The 25,443-nt window shown below is 45.5% G+C and overlaps 1 protein-coding gene across 3 annotated transcripts in view; it reads left to right on the top strand.

Moving 5' to 3' along the window:
• The window catches only part of gtpbp3 (GTP binding protein 3, mitochondrial), a 55,062-nt gene that overhangs the window by 3,001 nt on the left and 26,618 nt on the right, over positions 1 to 25,443 (top strand). For all 3 annotated transcript variants that reach the window (XM_038795114.1, XM_038795111.1, XM_038795112.1), the window contains exons 2-7: positions 6,997 to 7,153; positions 8,520 to 8,616; positions 15,497 to 15,555; positions 16,755 to 16,820; positions 19,139 to 19,248; positions 22,700 to 22,781. In XM_038795114.1, coding sequence (XP_038651042.1) covers positions 6,997 to 7,153; positions 8,520 to 8,616; positions 15,497 to 15,555; positions 16,755 to 16,820; positions 19,139 to 19,248; positions 22,700 to 22,781 — 571 coding nt within the window. The remainder of the gene's footprint in view (positions 1 to 6,996; positions 7,154 to 8,519; positions 8,617 to 15,496; positions 15,556 to 16,754; positions 16,821 to 19,138; positions 19,249 to 22,699; positions 22,782 to 25,443) is intronic.

The raw sequence follows: 25,443 nt of genomic DNA, 5'->3' as shown, positions 1-25,443 counted from the left end.
TTAGAGTACCCAATTAATTTTTCCCAATTAAGCGGCAATTTAGCGTGGCCAATCCACCTGCCCTGCATATCTTTGGACTGTGGGGCAAACAGGTGGAGAATGTGCAAATTCCACACGGATAGTGACCCGTGGCTGGGATCGACCCTGGGATCTCAGCGCCGTGAGGCAGCAGTGCTAACCGCTGTGCCACCGTGCTGCCCAACCTTTAACCTTTCAAGTGTTTGAATTACCTTCTTTCACCATGTCCTGGGCAACAGCGTCTTCCTTGGCAAAGCCAGATTCAGAGAATTAATTTCACACATCGGTCAGCCATGCCCCTGCCTGCGAGCATAAATCCCCTTTTTTATCCTTGATTGACATACCATCCTCTTTTATTTAAATAAACAATTTTATTGAGGTAGTTTTTGGCTTTGTAAACAGTTACAGACATCAACAGAAAGAAAGCAAAAAAGGCAAAAATGTGCAAACATCCATGTACTTTCAATACTTCAATCGTAACATACTGCACAAGCCCGCTCCTCTCCCACCGGTACTACCCGCCATATTTTCCCTCCTACTCTACTCTACTCTTACCCCCCCCCCCCACCCCCTGCTGACGCTCACTCTCCCGCAAAGAAGTCAATAAATGGTTGCCACCTCCGGGTGAACCCCTGTACAGATCCCCTCAAGGCGAACTTAATTTTTTCCATACCCAGGAAACTCGACATGTCCGCAAGCCACAACGCAGTCTTCGGGGGCTTTGAGTCACTCCACGCCAATAGTATTAGTCGCCGGGCTATCAGGGAAGCAAAGGCCAAAACATCGGCCTCTTTCTCCCCCTGGACTCCCGGGTCCTCCGAAACCCCAAAAATTGCCACCCCTGGACTCATCACCACCCTTGTTTTTAGCACCCGGGACATGATCCCCGCAAATCCCTCCCAGTACCCCCTCAGCTTTGGGCATGCCCAAAACATGTGAACGTGATTCGCTGGTCCTCCCGAGCACCTAGCGCATTTGTCCTCTATCCCAAAGAATTTGCTCATCCGAGCCACCGTCATATGGGCCCAGTGAACGACCTTAAATTGAATCAGCCCGAGCCTGGCACATGTTGCGGTCGAGTTTACCCTACTCAGGGCTTCTGCCCACAGCCCTTCCTCCATTTCCCCGCCTAGCTCCTCCTCCCATTTAAGTTTCAGTTCCTCTGTCTGGGACCCTTCCTCCCTCATGAGCACCTTATAAATACCCGAGACTCTACTCTCCCCTTCTTCCCTCCCAGAGACTATTCTGTCTAGGATCCCCATTGGCAGGAGGCGTGGGAAAGATGGGACCTGTCTACGAACAAAGTCCCGCAACTGTAGGTACCTAAAATCATTTCCCCTTACCAACCCAAATTTCTCCTCCAAGCTCCTCAAACTCGCAAAGCTCCCTTCCAGGAACATATCACCCACCCTTCCCACCCCCGCCCGCCGCCATACTCTGAACCCCCCATCCATACTCCCGGGGGCAAACCGATGGTTGTCGCAGATTGGCGCCCAGACAGACGCCCCCATCTCCCCTACATGCCTCCTCCACTGGCCCCATATCTGCAGGAACGCCACCACTACCAGGCTGGTGGTGTACTTGGCCGGCGGCAGCGGTAGAGGAGCCGTGACAAGGGCTGCCAAGCTGGAGCCCCTGCACGAAGCCGCCTCCACCCGCTCCCAAATAGACCTCGTACCCACCATCCACTTCCTTATCATAGCGATGTTGGCCACCCAGTAATAATTAATCAGACTCGGCAAAGCCAGCCCTCCCTCGCTGCGGCTCCTCTCCAACATCGCCTTCTTCACCCGCGGGGATTTTCCCGCCCAGACAAAGCTCACGATCATCCTGTTAACTCTTTTGACGAAGGACTGTGGGATAAAGATCGGGAGGCACTGAAAAATGAACAGGAATCTAGGGAGGATTGTCATCTTTACAGTCTGCACCCTCCCTGCCAGCGACAGCGGGAGTGCATCCCATCTCCGAAACTCTCGTTTCATTTGCTCCACCACCCTGGCCAAATTTAACTTGTGCAGCCTGCCCCAGTCTCGTGCCACGACCTACCATCCTCTTAACACCATTTTATTATATAGATGCCTGTGGAAGATTTTGGGATTCGTTTTTATGTCAGTTGCCAATCTCTCTGTCGCTTTGCTTTTATTTGCTTTTTCAATTTCCCTCTGAACCTTTCACATTCGGCCTGGTTCGTTCTCATTTGTATTTTTCACTCGACGTGTTATAAGCACACCTTTTGTTTCATTTTACTCTCTCTCTCTTTCGTCATCCAGGGTTTGCTTGACCGTTCCCCTTCATTGGGAAAACCTTTACCATACTTTAACCATCTCTTATTGAAAGGCAGCTCATTGCTGAGATACAGTTTTGCCAGCTTATCCTTGATTCCAATTTATCAGGTCTATTCTTACCCCATTGAAGTTGGCTTTCCCCCACTTAATTATTCTTATTGCGGATTGCTCCTAGCCCTTTTCCATAACCAGCATGGACTTTATGATCCAGTGATCACTGTCCTGTAAATGTTCCCCTCCTGACCTGCGCGGCATGATAGCACACTGGTTGCTTCACAACGCCAGGGTCCCAGGTTCGATTCCCGGCTTGGGTCACTGTCTGTGTGGAGTCTGCACGTTCTCCCCGTGTCTGCGTGGGTTTCCTCTGGGTGCCCTTCTCAAATCTCAAAAGACGTGCTGTTAGGTGAATTGGACATTCTTAATACTCCTTCAGTGTACCCGAACAGGCGCCATAGTGGGCAACTAGGGCCTTTTCACAGTAACTTCATTGCAGCGTTAATGTAAGTAGACTTTGATTTGATTTTGATTTGATTTATTGTCGCATGTACCGAAGTACAGTGAAAAGTATTTTTCTGCGGCCGAGGGAACGTACACAGTACGTCCATAGTAGACAAAAAGAATAATCGACAGAGAACATTGACAAATGGTACATTGACAAACAGTGATTGCTTACAGTGTGGAACAAGGGGCCAAACAAAGCAAAGACGTGAGCAAGAGCAGCATTAGGCATCTTGAATAGTGTTCTTACAGGTAACAGATCAGTCTGAGGGGGAGTCGTTGAGGAGTCTTGTCGCTATGGGGAAGAAGCTGTTCCTATGTCTGGGTGTGTGGGTCTTCAGAGCTCTGTACCTTCTGCCTGATGGAAGGGTCTGGAAGAAGGCAATGCCTGGCTGATAATGCTGTCTGCCTTCCTGAGGCAGCGAGAGGTGTATACAGAATCAATATGGAGGTGGCAAGCTTGTGTGATATGCTGGGCTGAGTTGACCACACTCTGCAGTTTCTTCGATCTTGGTCCGAGCAGTTGCCATACCAGGCTGTGATGCAGCTGGATAGGATGCCCTCTATCGCACATCTGTAGAAGTTTGTCAGAATTGATGCCAAATTTATTTTGTTGGGCTTTCTTGACTGTTGCATCATTGTGTGTGGGCTAGGATAGACTGTTGGTGATGGTGACCTTCAGGAACCTAAAGCTATCGACCATCTCCACTTCGGAGCCATTGATGCAGATGGGAGTGTGTCTTGTGACAATAATAAAGATTGTTATTATTATTTGGTCAACTTGGCCCACCTCATTCTTAAGAACCAAATCCCAGAACCGGAGTGGCACAGTGGTTAGCGCTGCTGCCTCACAACTCCAGGGATCCGGGTTCAATTCCAGCTTTGGGTGATTGTGTGGAGTTTGCACTTTCTCCCCATGTCTGCGTGAGTTTCATCCTACAGTCCAAAGAAGTGCAGGTTAGGTGGATTGGCCATGCTAAATTGCCCCTTAGCATCCAAAAAGTTAGGAGCGGTTCTGTGGATAGGGTGGAGGTGTGGGCTTAAGTGGGGTGCTCTTTCCAAAGGCCAGTGCAGACTCGATGGGCCGAATGGCCTCCTTCTGCACTGTAAATTCTATGACATATGGTCCAGCAATGCATAATTTCTTGTTGGAAACATACTGCTGTTGAAAATTCTCCGCAACACATTCTGGGAGCTCTGACCATCCTGCCCTTTACACCATCACTATTGCAGTCTACATTTATATAATTACAGCCCCCTTGGAACTATGTTTTCTTTTGGGTTATTTTTCACGGGATGTGGGCATCGCTGGGTAGGCCATCATTTATTGCCCAGCCCTAATAGCAGGTTGCGTACCATAGCTCTACATCTTTCCCGCTAGTTTGTGGCCTGTAGTCTAGATTGAGCAACATAGTTGCACATTTATTGTTGTTTAGCTCCATCCAAGCAGTTTCTGTCCTTGACCCAGCTGGGACATCCTCTCTCTCCATCATTGCAAAGTTTTCCTTGATCAATACTGTCACCCGCACTCCTTTCCTATCTTTTCTGAATACCTTTCTAATACCCAGTCCTGGCCTCCTTATCGCCACAATATCCTATTTTCCCATGGTAAGGGCAGCGTGGTGGCGCAGTGGTTAGCACTGCTGCCTCATGGTGCTGAGGACCTGGCTTTGATCCTGGCCCAGGGTCACTGTCTGTGTGGAGTTTGCACATTATTTGAATCTGCAACTCACCAAACTTACTTACCACACTCTGCCCATTCGCACGCATGCATTGTAACCCAAATGAGACTTTATTACCTCCAATCTTGCACTGAACCACCTATTTCCCATTCTATATCTGTTTCACCCATATTCTTTTTACCTTGGTAGCCCTTTCTCGTATTATCTCCTGGTTCCCACATTCCTGACAAGTTGATTTAAACCCTCCTCAATAGCACTGACATATCGGCCTGCAAGGAACCCAGTCCCAAATATGTTTAGGTGCAACCGGCTTGACCTGGACGGGTGCCATCTCCCCCAGAGCTGATCCAGATGTCCGAAGAATCTAAAGCCCTCCCTCCTCCTCCACCATGTCTCCAGCCATGCATTTATATGCCCTGTTCTCCTATTTCTAGGTGTTTCCACCATTGCACAGAGATTATTACCTCAGAGGTTCTGTTTACGAATTTCTTACCTAGCTCCCTAAATTCTGGCTGCAAGATTAGGGGCTGTTTTAGCACAGGGCTAAAGAGCTGGCTTTTAAAGCAGACGAAGGCAGGCCATCAGCACGGTTCGATTCCCGTACCGGCCTCTCTGAACAGGTGCCGGAATGTGGCGACTAGGGGCTTTTCACAGTAACTTCATTTGAAGCCTACTTGTGACAAGCGATTTTCATTTCATTTTTTCATTTCATATCCCATTTTCTGCTTATTTAATTGGTACCAATTTGGACTCCGAACGCTTTTCACCCTTCCCTTTCAGGGTACTCTGCAATTGCTCAGTGACATTCCTGTGTTACGGCACCCAGGGCATGTGCACGGTCAATTCCAGCCCCACAGGTCCTGGAGTCCCAAGACAGATGAATTAACCAATAATTCATGTTATCCTGAGATCTTTACCAATGAGTTATAGACACCAGATTTGTAAGGAAAACATGAACAAGCTGTTTATTTATAGCAAGAGTACAGACGGCATGGTGGCACAGTGGTTGGCACTGCAGCCTCACTGCGCAAAGGACCTGGGTCACTGTCTGTTTGGATTTGAACATTCTTCACGTGTCTGTGTGGGTTTCACCCCCACAACCCAAAGATGTGCAGGGTAGGTGCATTGGCCATGCTAAAATTGCCCCTTAAACGGAAATTTAAAAAATGTTTATAGCATGAGTTAAAGGAAATAATTGCCATTTTGGACTACCTATTCCAAAAACCCTGTCCCGCCCTCCACCCAGATGCACACGAGACAGACACACGGTAAGGGGAGGGGAAGAATTAAAACAATGGGTGTTTAAAGAAAACATTTGAGATGAATCTTCCCTGCTGCAGTTGGGGAATGGATTTATACAAGAGATTCAAGTCGGTGCACTTCTGACTTCAACCACCAGATGGTGCTTTAGTCAGGAGATTCAGGTCAATGCAATTCTGACATCTGACCACCAGATGGACCTTCATCTCCCTGGGATACCACTGGAGCTTTAAACTTGAGAATTTTCGGTTGGCCTGATCTCTGTGCAGAAACTCCAGCTGTATTATGGAGAGAGTTCTCAGTTTGGGTTCTTCCCAGCCATTCGGACACAGGATTAAAGAATCACAAACCTGCTGAGAAGCTGCTTTCAGTCTTTCATTCCAGAAGTTCCCATTTACAGTTTGACTGCTGTCTATCTTTTAAGTAGGAGTGCCTTCACAGGTCTTCCTGCACATATGGTAATTCAGGAAATGTCCTGAATATCCCACGTGGAACAGGATCTGCATTCCAGGGACTGGTGCTACTCTGCCATGTTTCTATATATTAATAAGGCTGGTTTAGCTCAGTGGGCTAGACAGCTAGTTTGTGATGCAGAACAAGGCCAGCAGCACGGGTTCAATTCTGTCCCAGCTGAGGATTCTGAGTTCTCCCACAGTGTACCCGAACAGGCGCCGGACTGTGGCGACTAGGGGCTTTTCACAGTTACTTCATTGCAGTGTTAATGTAAGCCGATTTGTGACAATAAAGATGATTTATTTATTTTTATTTATTACTAATGAAAACCTATGTAGCTCAATCTTGAAAGTCTCAGCCATTTTTGGATCCAGAGCCTTTTGTGGCAGTGTGTTCCTGATTCCTACTGCATTTCATGTGGAAAAAGTGACATCATTCTATCTTTGGAGTGATCGCTTGTCTCCGCTGCTGGATCAGTGGCCCAGAAAGATTAGAGCATGGTTTTGGGGGGGGGGGGGGGGGGGGGGGGATGGAAAATGGACAGCATAGCTTTTCACATTAACTTCATTGAAGCCTACTCGTGACAATAAGCGATTTTCATTTCATATCTAACTTTGCTGTTAAGTGGCTTTTGCAGATTTGGTTTCATTGCTGCACTTGTGGTGCTCCCAGCAGTAGTATTAGAATGAATGGGGCTTGTTCATGGGGAATGAACGGATTGTTCACAGTCATCAACAGGCTCAGTTTGACACTTTATGCTCCTGTGCTAATTTGAATATATTGTTTAACTCTTTTGCAAGGTGCAATAATTTATCAAGGAAATCAAGTGGACTGGCAAGGATACACACCACTAGTACCACAGATTCTGGCCATTCATACCAAGCAGTACTGTGCACCAAGCTGAAGAAACCTCTGGTGATCCAGCAGCTGCCTTCAGTTGCACTCAAGCCCACCGAGGTACGTTGCGCTGGACAGATAAACATTTAAAATAGCTGTTAGCTCTCAGACTGGGTGCGGATCCCAACCATTAATCAAAAAATAAAATGAAACTTGCTCATTACATTTAATGTCCCATGTGCTATTTAAAAGAAAATTGGAGGCAATATTGTAATATTCTGTAAAGATGTCTGTGTATGTAAATTATTTAATTAAACTGGGGAACGGTTAATGGAGACAGCCTGTCTGAGAGAATTAAGTGATAAGGAGTAGTGGTGTTAAATGCATGCATGAATAATGAAGCTAAGGTCAAGTGGATTTATAAGCATATAAGTAAAGTTCAGAAATTTGCATTGGGAGATAGAGAGCGACTTGTATTTTTCAGCTGATAAATCTCAAAGGGGAGCAAGGCTTTTACAACTTGCAAAGTTTTCATAAATAAAGAAGGGAAATTAATTACATTTTAATTGACCCAAAAGGAGAGGCAATAGGAAAAACATGACAGATGTTTTTACTTTGGAAAAATTACATTCAAATGGTGCTGAGGACAATGGAATTGAAGATGAGGGGGAAAAATTATATTGAAGGAAAGAAGTTGAGCGATGTTGGCTATGTATGGAAGACCTCCCAAGAATAGTTCAGGGCTGGGAGAAGATGTGAGGTTTAAATCAGGCATCCAGTCAAGCCAGAATAGTCTTGTGTTTCGGAAAGCAGTCTTGTTTCTGAGTATTTTTGGATTTACACAAAATGCGGAAGAGTTTGAGAGGTCGTGTGGCATACCTTGACTACAGCAAGAGCAGTTTTTCCTTGCGTAATGTAACTGGATTTTCAGAGTTAAACATCGAAAAGGCAGTGTTGCCGGAAGGTGTTTACTTGTGGGTCTGACCAATTGGAGTTTTTTTGGGGATGTTTTATTAGACTATTTTAACTGTGCAACTGTAATCTTGTGTGCTTATGTTTTCTTTTTTTCTTGTTAATATATCTTATTTTTGAAATCTGACAAATGGTAGTGAAATTCTAAGCTGCTGAGATCATGAGGTGATCTAATTTTCAGAATGCATTAAAAAATAAGTTTTCCTCTGGAATTTGTTTTCTCAGTCAATTAACATCTGTTGTGGTCATAACATAAGCAGTAAAATTAACCCGAGTAATGAAATAAAATAACCTGACAGCAATTTCCTCTCTGATTCTTTATGATATAACACATGTTGGCTGCACATAATCTAGGAGAAGGTGGCACTATATGGTAATGGAGGTGCATGGGCTGTGCATGAGTTGGACAGATGTGCTGATGCTGTCTGAGCCAAATGGTGTGCTGACGCTGGATCATTCCCTGGAGATGAGCTGAATATGTTTGACTAATTATGCCTGCCTTTGGTCTTCTCAGGTGCGGGTGAATGTTCATTGCTGTGGGGTGAACTTTGCTGATCTTCTGATATGCCAGGGCCTTTATCAGCACCGACCTCCGATTCCCTTCACTCCAGGTAAAGCCAAAGCTTGTTGTTTAAGAAAAGTTGTTTGCTTCTTGTTTGGATCCTGGTTAAGAGGTTTAAGGCAATCTGGTTTTTATTCAGCTCAGTATTGTGCCTATCTGTTTGTGGTGAAATTATACCTGTATGAGCTTTGTAGCAGGAATATGTTGAAAATTTATCTGGGATTTAACTGGCCTCCAAACATTGGCAGAAGTAAACATTTGTATCTATATAGTTCCTTTAAAGTTGGGGCCAACCTAGGTGTAGTTGGATGACGGACGTCACAAAGTGGTTGTAAATGAGCTACAATGGATGTGTGAGAATGGCATAAGACAGACACGTATGACATACCAAAGCAGCAGATCTACTGGTAGCTATTAACTGCAGCAAAGCAGTAAAATGTGCAAAGGTACTCCACCGAGTGGTTATCAAACAAAAAGCCACAGGATGAGATGGAGGACAGGTGATCAAAAGCTGGTCAAAGAAAGTTAGTTTTAAGGAGCCTCTTTGAGGAGGAAGAATGAACTAGAATGGTGGAGCGGTTTAGGGAAGGAATTCTAGAGATTAGGATCTAGGAAGCTAAAGACACCAGTGGGTGCAGTGAACAGAATGTGGGATGCTCTATAGGCCAGAATTGGAGGAACATCGATATCTCTGAGGGTTTTAGGGCTTGCAGAGGTTACAGAGATGGGGAGTAGTGAGGCCATGGAGAAATTTGAACATAAGGATACGAATTTTTAAATTGAGGCACTACCAGGCTGGGAGCCAATGGAGTTCAATGAACATAGGTGTGATAGCTGAATGGAACTTGGTGTGAGTTAGGATACAGAAGGCTGATACAGGCCTGAAGTGAAAGCAGGCAGTCTTGGTGATGGAGAAGATATGGGACTGGAAGTCCAGCTGTGAGTCAGAAGGGATACTGAGGTTGCAAAGTTTGATCCAGCCTCTGACAGTGGCCAGGGAAATGGACGTAGTTGATGACTAGCAAATGGAGTTAGTCACAGGGTCTGAAGACACTGGCCTTGATCTTCCAGTAATTAGAGGAAATATCTGCTTGTTTAATGGTGGATATTAAATAAATAGCAAGACAAATCAGAACAAGCGGACGGGATTAGAGATGGATGTTTCTGGAATTCGTGGAATCTGATGATATCTGTGAGGGGCAGCATGTCGATGTGAAATAGGAGGGGGCCAGGAATAGATCTTTTAAAAAAAAAAATTTAGAATACCCAATTAATTTTTTCCAATTAAGGGGCAATTTAGCGTGGTCAATCCACCCACCCTGCACATCTTTGGGTTGTGGGGGTGAAACCCTCGGAAACACGGGGAGAATGTGCAAACTCCACACAGACAGTGACCCAGAGCCGGGATCGAACCTGGGACCTCGGCGCCGTGAGGCAGCAGTGCTAACCACTGTGCCACCGTGCTGCCCAGGAATAGATCTTTGATGGAGATCAAAGATAGAGGTGCAGGATTGAAGTAAGAAGTCTTACAACATCAGGTTAAAGTCCAACAGGTTTGTTTCGAATCACTAGCTTTCGGAACACTGCTCCTTCCTCAGGTGAATGAAGAGGTGGGTTCCACAAACACATGTATAGACAGATACAATGATGCAAGATGGTACTTGAAAATGAAAATCACTTATTGTCACGAGTAGGCTTCAATGAAGTTACTGCGAAAAGCCCCTAGTCGCCACATTCCGGCGCCTGTCCGGGGAGGCTGATACGGGAATCGAACCGTGCTGCTGGCCTGCTTGGTCTGCTTTAAAAGCCAGCGATTTAGCCCAGTGAGCTAAATCAGCCCCTGCATACTTTGAATGCAGGCTTGAGAAGAGAAGCCATTGTGGGTGATTCTCTGACTAGGACTCCACAATAGATATGGAGTAATGCAAGGGCAGTCCCACCTCGGTGATGAAAGTGGAGAGGTGTGGTCAACAGGTCAAGAAGGATGATGACATATCATTTGCCTTTGTCAAGGTCACCTAAGGTATAGGAGATCCAGGGGCGGGTTACAATAGTTTGTTCATGATTGAAGCATGGAGGAAATACCCCAGAGAAACCTCTGGAGCAGCATCCTCCTCTGCTAAAGCTTGAACACGGCTCTAACACAGCAATCACAGGGGCAACATTCAAAGACAACTCTCAGCCCTCAAGTCACAGACACAGACTGCTGACATAGTTAATCAGTACACGGAGCATTGTTTTAAAATTCCGATCTTGCCCACATAGGTTTATTATTAAACCATCACCACCTAGAAACTTGTTTGTAATCTTCTGGAAAACAGTCTGCTCTTCTAAAAAGTAAATAACCTTGCTCGCTTATACCTCAAATCCTTGAAGTATAAGCATTTGACTAGCATGTGCTCTTCACTCCAATGCAGGATTTTAGACCTATCCCCCTTTTACGAAAGCTATTCATTGACTCTTGCAGCTCCATTCCCCATAGGCTCTTTCACTATAGCCTTACTAATCTTGCCAGCATAAATATTTAAGTCATTGTCATTTGATGTAAGGGAGCAGAGACAGGGCTGCATTGTGTGAGAGAGTAATGATTTTAGTGGGGACAAGGGCTTCAAGCGTGGAAATGAGTGTGGAAAGAGTTACAGAGTATTGCATCAAATGTACATCCAAATAGCAGACAATTTCAAAAGCAGTGGCAGGATCAGTCAAAGTCAGCATGGATTTATGAAGGGGAATCATCCATGACAAATCTGTTGGAATTCTTTGAAGAGGTAACCAGTACAGTTGACAAGGGGGAGCCAGTCGATGTGGTATATTTGGACTTTCAGAAGGCGTTTGACAAAGTCCTGTATCATAGATTATTGTGCAAGATTAGAGCGCATGGGATTGGTGGAAATGTATTGAGGTGGATAAAAAACTGGTTGGCACCGAGGAAACCAAGTGTAGGAATTAATGGGTCCTTTTCAAATTGGCAGGCAGTAACTAGTGGGGTACCACAGGGATTGTTGCTGGGACCCCAGCTATTCACAATATATATTAAGGATTTGGATGAGGATCGCTTCTCGGCCTTTTGGCTAAGATCAAGTCTCGGCCTTTTGGCTAAGATTGTGCGTAGATTGAGCCTTTTGGCTCAGATCTGGTATGTCTTTATGGAGACCATGAATTTGATTCAATTTGAATTGGTTTTTGGAGCAGGCAAGGAGCTGGATTAGGGATTCGCCTCTGTCCACACTCTGAGCCCTGGCTGTGTAACTAAGATAAAGTAATTTAAAAAAAGGATTTGGATGAGGGAACAAAATGTAACATCTCAAAGTTTGCAGCAGATACCAAGTTGGGTGGGAGGGTGAACTGTGACGAGGATGCAGTGATATGGACAGGTTGGGCGAGTGGGCAAATCAATGGCAGATGCAGTATAATTTGGATAAGTGTGAGGTTATTCACTTTGGAAACAAAAACAGGAAGGCGGATTACTACCCGAATGGTTGTAGATTGGGAGAGGGGAGTGTGCAGCAGGACCTGGGTCTCCCTGTGCACCAGTCGCTGAAGGCAAGCCTGCAGACAGCAGGTGGTAAAGAAGGCTAATGGTATGTTGGCCTTCATTGCAAGAGGTTTTGAATACAGGAGCTGGAATGTGTTGCTGCAATAATACAGGGCCTTGGTGAGGCCACACCTGGAATAGTGTGTGTAATTTTGATCTCCTTTTCTGAGGAAGGATGTTCTTGCTCTTGAGGGAGTGCAGTGAAGGTTTACCAGACTGATTCCAGGGATGGTGGGACTGTCATACGAGGAGAGATTGACTAGGTTAGGATTGTGCTCACTGGAGTTCAGAAGAACGAGGGGGGATTTCATAGAGAATTATAAAATTCTAACAGGCCTAGCCAGAGTAGATGCAGGAAAGATGTTCCCGATGGTGGGTGTGTCCAGAACCAGGGGTCACAGTCTGAGGATTCAGGGTAAACCATTTCGGACAGAGATGAGGAGACCTTTCTTCACCCAAGAGAGAGTGGTGAGCCTGTGGAATTCATTATCACAGGAGGTAGTTGATGGTAAAACATTGAATATATTCAAGTGGCAGCTGGATATAGCACTTGGGGCGAATGGGAATCAAAGGCTATGGGGAGAAAGCAGGATTGGGCTATTGAGTTGGATGATCAGCCATGATCATGATAAATGGAGAAGCAGGCTCGAAGGGCCAAAAGACCTCCTCCTGCTCCTATCTTCTATGTATCTAATTGGAAATTTGACAAAGAACAAAGAAAGGTATAGCACAGGAACAGGCCCTTCGGTCCTCCAGGCCTGTGCTGACCACGCTGCCCGTCTAAACTAAAATCTTCTACACTTCCTAGGTCCGTATCCCTCTATTCCCATCCTATTCATGTATTTGTCAAGATGCCCCTTAAACATCATTATCGTCCCTGCTTCCACCACCTCCTCCGGTAGCGGGTTCCAGGCACCCACTGCCCTCTGTGTAAAAAAAAACAACAAAAAAAAACTACCCTCGTACATCTCCTCTAAACCTTGCCCCTCGCACCTTAAACCTATGCTGCTAGTAATTGACCCCTCTACCCTAGGAACAAGTCTCTGACTATCCACTCTGTCTATGGCTGTCATAATTTTGTAGACCTCTATCAGGTCACCCCTCAACCTTCTTTGTTCCAGTGAGAACAAACTGAGTTTATTCAACCTCTCCTCATAGCTCATGTCCTCCATACCAGGCAACATCCTGGTAAATCTCTTCTGCACCCTCTCTAAAACCTCCACATCCTTCTTGTAGTGTGGTGACTAGAATTGAACACTATACTCCAACTGTGGCCTAACTAAGGTTCTATACAGCTACAACATGACTTGCCAAATTTTATACTCAATGCCCGGGCCAATGAAGGGAAGCATGCCGTATGCCTTCTTGACTACCTTCTCCACCTGTGTTGCCCCTTTCAGTGACCTGTGGACCTGTTCACCTAGATCTCTCTGACTGTCAATACTCTTGATGGTTCTACCATTCACTGTATATTCCCTACCTGTAGTAGACCTTACAAAATGCATTACCTCACATTTATCCGGATTAAACTCCATCTGCGATCTCGCCGCCCAAGTCTCCAAACAATCTAAATCCTGCTGTATCCTCTGACAGTCCTCATCGCTATCCTCAGTTCCATCAACCTTTGTGTCGTCTGCAAACTTACTAATCAGACCAGTTACATTTTCATCCAAATCATTTATATATACTACGAACAGCAAAGGTCCCAGCACTGATCCCTGCGGAACACCACTAGTCACAGCCCTCCAATCAGAAAAGCACCCTTCCATTGCTATTCTCTGCCTTCTATGACCTAGCCAATTCTGTATCCATCTTGCCAGCTCACCTCTGATCCCGTGCAGCTATAAGTGATTGTGAGAGAATTTTTGTCAGGGATGAAGGAAATGGGATTGAGAGGGTTAGCGAGTGGAGAGTATTACAAGAAGGTGATCAGAGATGCCCTGATCTGTGATTGATATTAATGGACTGGCGTGTCCACATGAGGAAAAAATAAAAAGTTTGGCACTGATACAACCTCATCACGACCACTGCATATTTCGAAGAGCTTTCTATCCAATGAAGTACTTTTGAAATGTAGTCACTGTTATAATTGAAACACAACAGCATATTTGCACAAACAGCAATGTGGTCATGACCAGATAATCTGTTTTTGTGATTGAGGGATAAATATGGGCCAATATACTTGGGAGGATACCCCTGCTCTTTTTTGAAATAGTGTCCTTGGGATCTTTTCCTGAGACAGACTTAATGTTGAATCAGAAAGACAGCACTTCCGACAGTGCAGCACTCTCTCAGCACTTTCCTGGATGTCAACCTTGATTTTTGTGCTCAAAAGCTGGAGTGCAACTTGAAACCAGAACCCTGTGACTTAGAGGCAAGTGTGTTAAGTAGTTAAGTAGTCAAGAGGGACATCCTGTATATGGGCTGGGGAGTTTATGCAAGCAGAGATTAAGGGAGGATAAGAAAGCGATGAACTGAGAAAAGAGAGAAGATGAAATCACCAAGGACGAGGAGTCGCTTGGTGCAGAGGTTGAGGGGAAAAGTAGTGAAGATATCTCTTGAGAGGTTTGGCATGTTACCTGGGTGGGCAGTACGGAACCAAGATTTTAAAGGAAAGGTGAGGAGGCGGAACAAGGTGAGATGCTCAAAGGAGGAGAAGATGCCAGAGGAATACAGGGTTAGATTAAGCTGTGATTCGGTGATACGAACCATGCCATCACCACAATGACCTGGGTTCCGGAAAGTGCTAGAAGGTATAGCCAGTCGGAGAGACTTCATTTAGGGGGAAGGTTTACCTCAAGATCATGACGGGGTTTCACCCATTCACAGTAAGTTCAGGAATGGCAAGGGCCTTGTTCATAGGTTAACAGAGATGGTGGCTGGAGATGTAGAGAGGGGTGGTGGTAGTTAATCTATTGGGAAGAAAGGAAAAAGCCCCCTTCAGGAAAGGTCCAGCTGAAGCTGTTTGGTTTTGAAGAGAGGTGAATTAATGGGGGGGGGGGGGGGGGGGGGGGGGGGGGGGGATGTGAATGGGTGAGATATTAAATACCCTGAATGAATTTAACCTGGAGAACTTCTTCAAAATACCAGGCAGATAAAATTGGTGAATTTTAGGACAATTGTCAAGAAGCAATTCATTCACAGAAGTGCTGAATCATGTCTGGTTTCTGAAGGCAATGCCCTTGGTCTCATTCAAGAGTCTGTTGAACAAATTAATTGAGAAGGTTGGGGGAATGTAAATGTGTCATTTTGATGGGTGGATAAGTGAGAATGATCCTCCCCCACTTCTATCTACTGTCTGAATTATCAAGAATTGAAAAGTGAAAAGCAAAACTGCTGTCCATCAAATGCTCAGAATAGATTGTCTCACAAGTAAATAACCTTTGTTCTGCAGGAATGGAATTTGCAGGGTGTGTGCTGGAGGTTGGTCCAAATGTCACATCGATTCACAAGGTAAATGTTTCATGGGGACCTCTGAAGCTTTGTATTTAGTTGCTAAATGCGTTGTATTATCCAAGGTCTCAGATTTGTTGCTGGCCCTTGCTCAGCCAGAATAGTCGTACAGGGATTATTGCCGTTTGTCTTTGTAGCCCCAAACTAATTTGGGAGAGTTGGTGGTGGGTGAAGTTACCCAGAACTGCTCCTCCCATTGGGGTTCCTGATGGGAAATGTGCATTTGTAAAAGTTGCATGAGGAACATGACTTCAGCATGGATATGACCTTATGGCCAAGTAGCCAGCTAATGAGTTATGATTCTCGGGCTTGTGCATTGTGCCAGAGGGCTGTTGGTAATCCATGTAACTATTACCAAGTGAGAGTCAGCACCTTAATGAGTGAAGAGGAGAAATTGAGGGGAAAGCCTCTTTCTTGAATTTTCGCAATTGTTTTTTGTTGTAATTTCCAATGCTTTTGTGGATGGATTGAGCATAATGATCCTTTTTCTGTTTTATTTCTCACTTAATGTTTTGTCAGTGTTTTTTTTTCCTCCAGTATTACTATTAATTACATTTTTAAAACAGAAACCGATTTGTAATAGCAACCAAGCGCCAATAATTTTAAAATTTTAACAACTTGAAAATATTTAATCCGAGCAAACAAACATAATTTAAAGGGCAGCACGATAGCAAAGTGGTTAGCACTGTGTCTTCACAGCGCCAGAGTCCCAGGTTCGATTCCCTGCTGGGTCACTGTCTGTGCGGAGTCTGCACGTTCTCCCTGTGTCTGCATGGGTTTCCTCCGGGTGCTCCGGTTTCCTCCCACAGTCCAAAGACGTGCAGGTTAGGTGGATTGGCCCTGATAAATTGCCCTAGTAGCCAAAAAGATTAGGTGGGGTCATTGGGTTGGGGGATGGGGTGGAAGTGAGGGCTTAAGTGGGTCAGTGCAGACTCCATGGGCCAAATGGCCTCCTTCTGCCTGTATGTTCTATGTAAAGAGGCCATTTGAATAGGCATTGTACACCAAATAGTTATTACTTAATAAAATAAGATAATTATTTAGTCTAACAAGAAAATTAATTTGGAATTGCATTTAGCATCAGTAACTGGCTCTCCAGTGCAACCATTGGGTTCATTGGATGTCATCTACAATAATTCCTGAACTGTGTGCAGCACACATTCTTCTCACGTGTGACATTTATCTTTCATTCTGATCAGGGAGACCGTGTGATAGGTGTGAGTTCCACCGGGGCAATGGCAGAACAGTGTGTTGTTGACCACGAGGTAAGTAGTATAGAATATCAAAGGTGCTCATCAATGTTGGCAGTTCTTTCTGTCAGAATGTAGTGATTTATTGTGTCTTATGGGAGGGCTGAGGAGGGAAGAACAGTTAGTTAAGGACATGGCTTTGTGGTTTAAATACTTCTAAAAGAGGGATCACACGTGTCCCAAACAACTTACGTCCCTAGGAATCGTAAGGATATGAGTTAGGTCAATGTCTCTATCAGGGTTTGAGCTTTTTACTCAACATCTTTGTCATTTTGTCAGTCAGATTACAGTTTGCACAATCAATGTTTTTATGAATTGAAACTGTTGTGCACAAGTTAACCTAACCTGGGTTTAAAATAATTAACCTCGAATTGTGATAAATTGCCTCATGGGAGAACATGGGATGCCTGCCACATTTCCCAATTACCTCAAGAAGGCATACTCGATCATTACTCATATACCAGAAGTAATGATCAACATTTAATTGCATATTAAATAATACACGGAGCAGACAGATCAGCAAGATCCTATTTGATAATGAGAGAATGACTGAGACCATAGGAGGCCGTGATATCTCCTGCTCTTTCGCCACGGGCGCAAATCCCATAATGGCTGCTAAACCGCGTGAGAGGCCAAAATAGGGATTTGCGCTGGCGAGAACTAAGAACGCGACATTCCCAGGCCATACTCGCTGACGTAATTAGGTTCATGCGTAGCGAAGGCATAAACCTAATTATCATAAATTTTAATTCATTTAAATATGCGTAGATGGCTTAACACCATTACTTCCAGGGGCGTCAGATGTTCATGCCAGTGGGAATCACTGCTGGTTTCCAAAAATGGAAATCAGTCATGATGACCATGCTAGGGGCTTGAAGATGAGTATAGCCCCCGGGTGGTGAGGGAAGTGGCTGGGCAGCCTGGCAGTGCCATGGGGCAGGATCAGATTGGCACTGTGAACTCCAGGGAACTCCATCGGGGGGGGATTTTCATTATGGGTGGGGTGCGTGATCTCTGCAAAGCCAGGATTGTCGGTGTCTTTGGGCCTAAATGATGGCGCAAAACACTCCTCCATTTTCTGACCAAGTTTCAGGAGATCTGGAGTGAAATCCTGGCTGTTTCCAGGGGGAAAACACGCGGCTTTCAGTCAGATTGTGAAATTTTGCCATTTTTGGGGAAAAGTTCACCCACAATATCATTCATTACCTTTAACACACCACATACGCTTTGCCCAATAAGGGGCTCATGATATCTTCTGATATGTAATTTTATATGAATTACCTAAAGTAATCAAGTAAAACTCCAAAATATATTCATCCAACCTGCAAGCCTTGGCTGAATGGGTAGCATCTTGCCACTGAATCAGAAATGGGTTAAAATTCCACGCTAGAATTGAGCAGAACGTCTAGCCTCGCACTTCAGTGCAGCAGTGAGGGAGTGCAGTGAGGTACCATCTGTTGGAAAGTACATCAAACGCCTGACCTCTCAGCTGAATGTGAACATTTTCATGCTACCATACAGCAGGGAGTTACCCACGTGTCTGACCAATAATTATCCCTCCACTAATATCAGCAAAAACAAATCATTTTCTCACTATCTCACTGCTGTCTATGGGATATTGCTGGATGTAATTTAGTTCCTTTATTTCCCTACATTACAGCACTGACTACATTTCAAAAAGCATTTAATTGGCCGTGAATCATTTGAAGATGTCCTCTGGTTGTGAAAGGCGATGTACAAAGCGAGTTCTTTGTTCTTCAGTCTGCTGCTCTCTATTCGTGTGTACTTCCCTCTCACCCTGCTCACTGCATTTTGCTGGAGAAACCCCCCTTTCATCGGGAAACTATGCTTTGGCTCACAGATCCTGCCCCCGCATCCGTCTCAATGGATGACCCACAAAGGTGTCAATATTCACTCTGTTGAAAGTTCCTGATGTAGCCCAGGCTACCTCCCCAGATGGTTACAGGTACTAGGCAGTTTTGTATTGAGGCCTCAAGGTGCAGCGTTTGGGCAACAGTGACGGCATTCTAATTGGCCTCCTCAACATGAGTGCCATAGTAAGCCTTTGGGGTTCCTACTCTTGACTGTCATCCTGACACCTAACCTCTGTTAGATGCCAGGTGAGGTTCTTACAGTTAAATGTTGGCGTATGAGGTTCAGGATGATGCATGAGCCACAAACTGAATCATGCCCCAGGAAGACTGACAACATGAAGGGAGGGGAGAAAACCTGACAAAATGTGTTAGTGGTACATTGTGCAACCCAACTGGAGTCAGTTGGATGACTTGCATGCTTGGTTAATGTGCATCCTGATTTACCTGAAATCCCTACAGATGCTGTGGCCTATCGGAGAGGAGCTCCCCTACGAGGTGGCCGCTACATTACCGGTTTCATATGGCACGGCGATCCTGGCCCTACAGCAGCGAGCAAAGACACAGCCAGGGTGAGAGTACTTAGTAGGAGGCCATTCAGCCCCTCCAGCCTGCTCCGCCATTTGATAAGATCATGTCTGATCTGACAGTGGTCTCAACTGCACTCTCCTTGACTCCATTCCCTGTCAAAAATCTGTATGACTCAGCCTTGAATAAATTCCATGTCCCAGCCTCCACTGCTGAGTGGGGAAGAGAATTCCACAGACTAACCATCCTCAGAGTAAACAAAATTCTCACTGTCTTCAGAGGGAGACCTCTTGTGTTTGAACTGTGTCCCCGAGTTCTGGTATCTCCCACAAGGGGAAACATCCTCCCGGCAATCACCCTATTAAATCCTCTAAGGATCTTCTGTGTCACAATAACAAAAGAGGCCGTTGTGCGTCACAGTGGCGCAGTGGTTAGCACTGCTGCCTCACACGCTGAGGACCCAGGTTCAATCCCGGCCCTGGGTCACTGTCCGTGTGGAGTTTGTACATTCTCCCCGTGTCTGTGTGGCTCTCACCCTCACAACCCTAAAAGATGTGCAGGGTAGGTGGATTGGCAACACTAAATTGCCCTTCATTGGAAAAAAAATAATTGGATACTCTAACTTTATATTAAAAAAAGAACAAAAGAGGCCATTGCATTCTATTTGTCCTCGACCTCTTTGCGATTGTCAGCAGGCGGTGCTGGGATGTGCCCGAAAAGCAAACAGGTGGGTTGTGTTTCAATCTTTCTTCACTGCAAGCTATGAGGAAAACTCCGCACCCAAAACAGCTCGCCTTTTCTCTGTACAGATGCTGATGGAGCTGCCCTGCAGGCCCGGCCATTTCTTGAATTTATTACAGTTCCCTGCAATTTGCGGTTTTCTTTTTTTAATCTAAAATATGTGAATGAAACTTAAACCTTACTGCACAGGAGGAGGATAGTCAGTTTATTGTGCTTGTGATAGCTTGAAAAAGCTATCCAATTCGTAGAATCCCTACAATTCAGTTGGTGGCCATTCAGCCCATCGATTCTGCACCGAAGGAGCACCCTACCTAGGCCCACGTTCCCGCCCTATTCCCGTAACTCCACCTAACATTTGGACATTTAAGCGGCAATTTAGCATGGTCAATCCACCTAACCTGCACACCTTTGGACTGTGGGAGTAACCCGGAGCACCCAGAGGAAACCCAAACAGACACGGGAGAAAGTAACAGTCACCTAAGACCGGAACTGAATCTGGGTCCCTGGTCGTGTGAGGCAGCAGTGCTAACCACCGTGCCTCCATGTTACCCCTACACTGATTGTTCCTCATAGGCTTATAAATGTTTCCGTTCTAATATATATCCTTTTTTGAAAGTTATTTTTGAATCTGCTTCCATGACCTTATCAGGCAAAGTGCACTCTAGCTCATAGCAAAATAAAAAAAACTTTTCATCTTCCATGCGTTATTTTGACAATGACCTTAAATTTGTGTCATCTGATTACTGACTCTTCTGGCAGTGGAAACAGTTTTCCCATATCCACTGTATCAGATCCCCTGATAATTTGAATCTTCTATCAATTCTTTTGCCTTGACTTTCTCCGTTTTCAGGGGGACATTCACAGCTTCTCTAGTCGCACCACATAGTTGTAGTCCAGTCTTGAATTATGTAAGCTTTCTTCTCTTTCCTTCCTGCAACACTGGGTGCTATTTCCTCTCCAGTACCTTACAAAGCAGCTTTTATTTTGTGGGGGAGTGTTGAGACAGTTTATTTACCTGGGCCTGTTTGGGGGGGGGGGGGGCGAGGGGCGAGCTCAGAGCTTCCTCCAAGCCTGAGCCCAGTCTTATCCTCAAGCTTCTGCATACTTGCAGTTCCCAGTAGGTGTCGCTGGGTGGCGATCAAGTGCCCAGAAATTGGGAGTGCTCCTTCATTTTCTGGTCTGCGTGAGATCACTAACTAAACATAGACGGTGGATAAAATCTAGGGCAGGGGTGGGCAAACTTTTCCGTGCAAGGGCCACATTCAGAATTTCACAATTTTAAAGGGCAGCATAGTATATTAATTAATAGTCCCGGTTGTAACCAATTAGCGTGCGGCATATACCTCAGCGCTTCCCCCGGCAGCATCCTGCCTTTAGCCCTCTTTTTCTCTACTTTTCAAAAATGGCGCTTCACCCGGTTATGATTCTGGGCGCCTCATATAGAACATAGAACAGCACAGCACAGAACAGGCCCTTCGGCCCTCGATGTTGTGCCGAGCAATGATCACCCTTCTCAAGTCAACGTATCCACCCTATACCAGTAACCCTATAACAGCAACCCCCCTCCCCCCATTAACCTTATTAAAAAATATATAAAAATTAAAAAAAAAAAACATTTTATTTTTTTTGCGGGCCGTAGTTTGCCCACCCCTGATCTAAGGGCTATCTCGTCTCCATGACATGGTGTCACACTTGGCCCTGCATGTCAGCCTTCTGGGGAAGGGAGTGTCAAAATTCCCATTTCCTATGGTTCGGGCACTCTCTTCAAAAACAACCTGTTTGACCAAGTATTTTTTGTCGCACCTATCCAGCCCCACTGCTCCACACACTCCCACAATAGTATAAATCTGATCCTATTTCCAGCTCTCTCCAGCTTTGACAAACGTCATCCAGACACAAAAGGTTAGCTCCTTTCTCTCTCCACAGATGCTGTCAGCCCTGCTGAGATTGTCCTGTGTTTTCTGATTTTGTTTCAGATTCCAGCATCCGCAGTAATTTGCTTTTATTCCACTGGAACATAGAACGTACAGTGCAGAAGGAGGCTATTCGGCCCATCAAGTCTGCACCGACCCACGTTTAGCCCTCACTTCCACGCTATCCTACTAACCCAATAACCCCTCCTAATCTTTTTGGGCACTAAGGGCAATTTAGCATGGCCAATCCACCTAACCTGCACGTCTTTGGACTGTGGGAGGAAACCGGAGGACCCAGAGGAAACCCAAGCAGACATGGGGAGAACGTGCAGACTCTGCACAGACAGTGACCTAGCAGGGGATCGAACCTGGGATCCTGGCGCTGTGAAACCACAGTGCTAACCACTGTGCCAACGTGCTACCCACCTATACTAGCGTGCTGCCCACCTATGCTACCATGCTGCCCACAGTCTTGCGTGTCTCAATATTAGATTTTGAAATGAAATGAAAATCACTTATTGTCACGAGTAGGCTTCAATGAAGTTACTGTGAAAAGACCCTAGTCGCCACATTCCGGCGCCTGTTCAGGGAGGCCGGTACGGGAATTGAACCGTGCTGCTGGCCTGCCTTGGTCTGCTTTAAAAGCCAGCGATTTAGCCCAGTGTGCTAAACCAGCCCCTAATCCCAAATGTTGGGATGTTTTACCTGTGTTAAAGATGCTATAAAATACAAGTTCTTACTGTTTATATTTTGTGAAATAGTGCTTCCTGATTTTCACTCCAGAACTGACCTGGCGATAATATTAAGTTTGTACCAACTTGTTTTTGCTGGTATTTTTTAGGGAGACCGTTCTGGTGACGGCAGCAGCTGGTGCAGCAGGACTTGCAGCTGTGGATTTTGCATCTCATGTTCTGAAGGCCAAGGTCTGATGCTCAGTTTTGTTTTTAATGTGTCTATCTATGAATCATCTGATTTCCATTTGCTATTTTCTTGTGTGGCAGTATTAACAGAGAAAAGAATGCTTGACATAGACCCACACACATATATTGTTCAAATTCCAGCGATTAAAAAATAACAAATATAATGTGACATTGGGGCAGGATGGTACTTTTAATCCAGCCCACTAACACTAGGGCAGCACAGTTGCACACAGCTCTAGGGTCCCAGGGTTCGAAACCCAGCTTGGTCCACTGACTGTGTGGAGTCTGCACGTTCTCCACCTGTCTGCGTGGGTTTCCTCCGGGTGCTCCGGTTTCCTCCCACAGTCCAAGGATGTGCTGGTCAGGTGGATTGGCCATGATAAATTGCCCTTGGTGTCCAAAAGGATTGGGTTGGGTTACGGGGATAGGGTGGAGATGTGGGCTTGGGTAAGGTGCTCTTTCCAAGGGCCGGTGCAGACCTGATGGGCAGCACAGTAGCACAAGTGGTGAGCACTGCGGCTTCACAGCGCCAGGGTCCGAGGTTCGATTCCCCGGTCTGTCTGTGCAGAGTCTGCACGTTCTCCCTGTGTCTGTGTGGATTTCATCCGGGTGCTCCGGTTTCCTCCCACAGTCCAAAGACAAGGTTAGGTGAATTGGCCGTGATAAATTGCCCTTAGTGACCAAAAAGATTAGATGGAGTTATTGGGTTACAGGGATAGGGTGGAAGTGAGGGCTTAAGTGCGTCGGTGCAGACTCGATGGGCCGAATTGCCTCCTTCTGCACAGTATGTTCTATGTTCTATGATGGGCCGAATGGCCTCCTTCTGCACGGTATGTTCTATGATGGGCCGAATGGCCTCCTTCTGCACTGTAAATTCCATGATTCAAAGGAAAATGCTGGATAAGGTAAGATCGGATGATACAGCAAGACTCCCTCAATTTAAATACCTGGAGACTTCTCAATGGGGGTCAGGCTGGCCATTGTTTTTGCTGACTGTATTGGTCACTGATAACAAACGAGCTTTGATACACTCCTACCTGACATGAGCCTCCAGGATAAGCAAGACACCTCTGAAAAGAGCTCCCCTCAAGAAAAAAGCAGTTTCGGAGCAGCATGGTGGCGTAATAGTTAGCACTGCTGCCTCACGGCACAGAGGACCTGGGTTTGATCCCAGCCCCGGGTCACTGTCCGTGTGGAGTTTGCACATTTTCTCCATGTCTGTGTAGGTCTCACCCGCACAACCCAAAGATGCAGAGTAGGTGAATTGACCGCGCTAAATTGTCCCTTAATTGGAAAAAAATTAGTGGGTACTCTAAATTTAAAAGAAAAAAGCAGTTTAACAGCTTGATCAAGAAATTATGTTTTGTGTTTCATTTTAGTGCAGTTGGTAGCACTCTACTTCTGAAGTCAGATGCTGGGTCTTGATTGGACCTCTGCAGTAGCCCATTCAATCTCGGGTGAATGTGCAGTAACAAAGGGAGGTCTGCACTGGTGAAGGCAGTTTGAAGTTTGGTTGTATGGGTGAATGATATCGTGGCATCGTTTGAAGAGGAGCAAAGGGGATCTCCAGAGATCCTGGGCATCCTTCTTCCATCAGCAAACACCACTGTTTATTCTCCTCCCGAAGTGTTGATGGGAACTTCCTGTGTACAAAGTATCAGCCAAGTTTGCCTGTTTCAAAGAAAGCATGTGTGAAGCCGTTTGAAATGTTTCTGAGAGATGTGATAAAGTGCTTTGTAATTTTTGCATTGAAATTTACAGCTGAGAAACAGCTTGTGTTTAGATTGATTGTAAGCTTCTTTGCAATCTATTTAATTTCACTCTATCTGCATATCCTTCTGTTTCTTTCTCCCTTATGTACTTAGCTTAAATGCATCTATTTATGTTGTTAGCAGCTTTAGTATAAGGGTCTGGCACAGATAGGGTTAATATGGGACTGAGTACGGTACTGCCTACACAGTGATATAGGAACATATGACCTGCACCTCGGGGTCACTCTAGTGTTGGAAAGAGCTGTGTGCATAAGCAAGCACAGAGACAGCTCTGAGCTTGAACCTTTACTTTATACATGTACACGGTTCTTGTAGTTGATAAGTACATACAGTTAATCTACTTAAGAGCAGACAAATTCATTTAAGACCCACCCAACAATATTCAGCACCCTACAGCAACCTCCACTACCCCATGTGGTAGCAAGATCCAAATTCTCAGCAATCATTGAGGGAATGGTCAGTTACAGCAAGGTCAGTTGCAGAATGACGGTCATAATAATAATCTTTATTTGCAATAAACTTTATTAGTGTCACAAGTAGGCTTTCATTAACTCTGCAATGAAGTTACTGAGTCGCCACATTCAGACGCCTGTTCGGGTACACTGAGGGAGAATTCAGAATGTCCAATTCACCTAACAGTACGTCTTTCGGGACTTGTGGGTGGGAGGAAACCGGAGCACCCGGAGGAAACCCACGCCGACATGGGGAGAACGTGCAGACTCCGCACAGACAGTGACCCAGCGGGGACTCGTACCTGGGACCCTGGAGCTGTGAAGCAACAGTGCTAACCACTGTGCTTCTGACCCAATCATGTTCCAGTCAGATACAAACTTCATTTATACATTACTTCCAGGGACAGTTAGCTCAGTTGGCCAAGATGGCTGGTTCATGAC

This window comes from Scyliorhinus canicula, chromosome 4 (assembly GCF_902713615.1).
Source record: "Scyliorhinus canicula chromosome 4, sScyCan1.1, whole genome shotgun sequence".
NCBI classification, from domain to species: domain Eukaryota; kingdom Metazoa; phylum Chordata; class Chondrichthyes; order Carcharhiniformes; family Scyliorhinidae; genus Scyliorhinus; species Scyliorhinus canicula.
The sequence above is the reverse complement of the archived record's forward strand: the minus strand, read 5'-3'. Positions and strand labels throughout refer to the sequence as shown.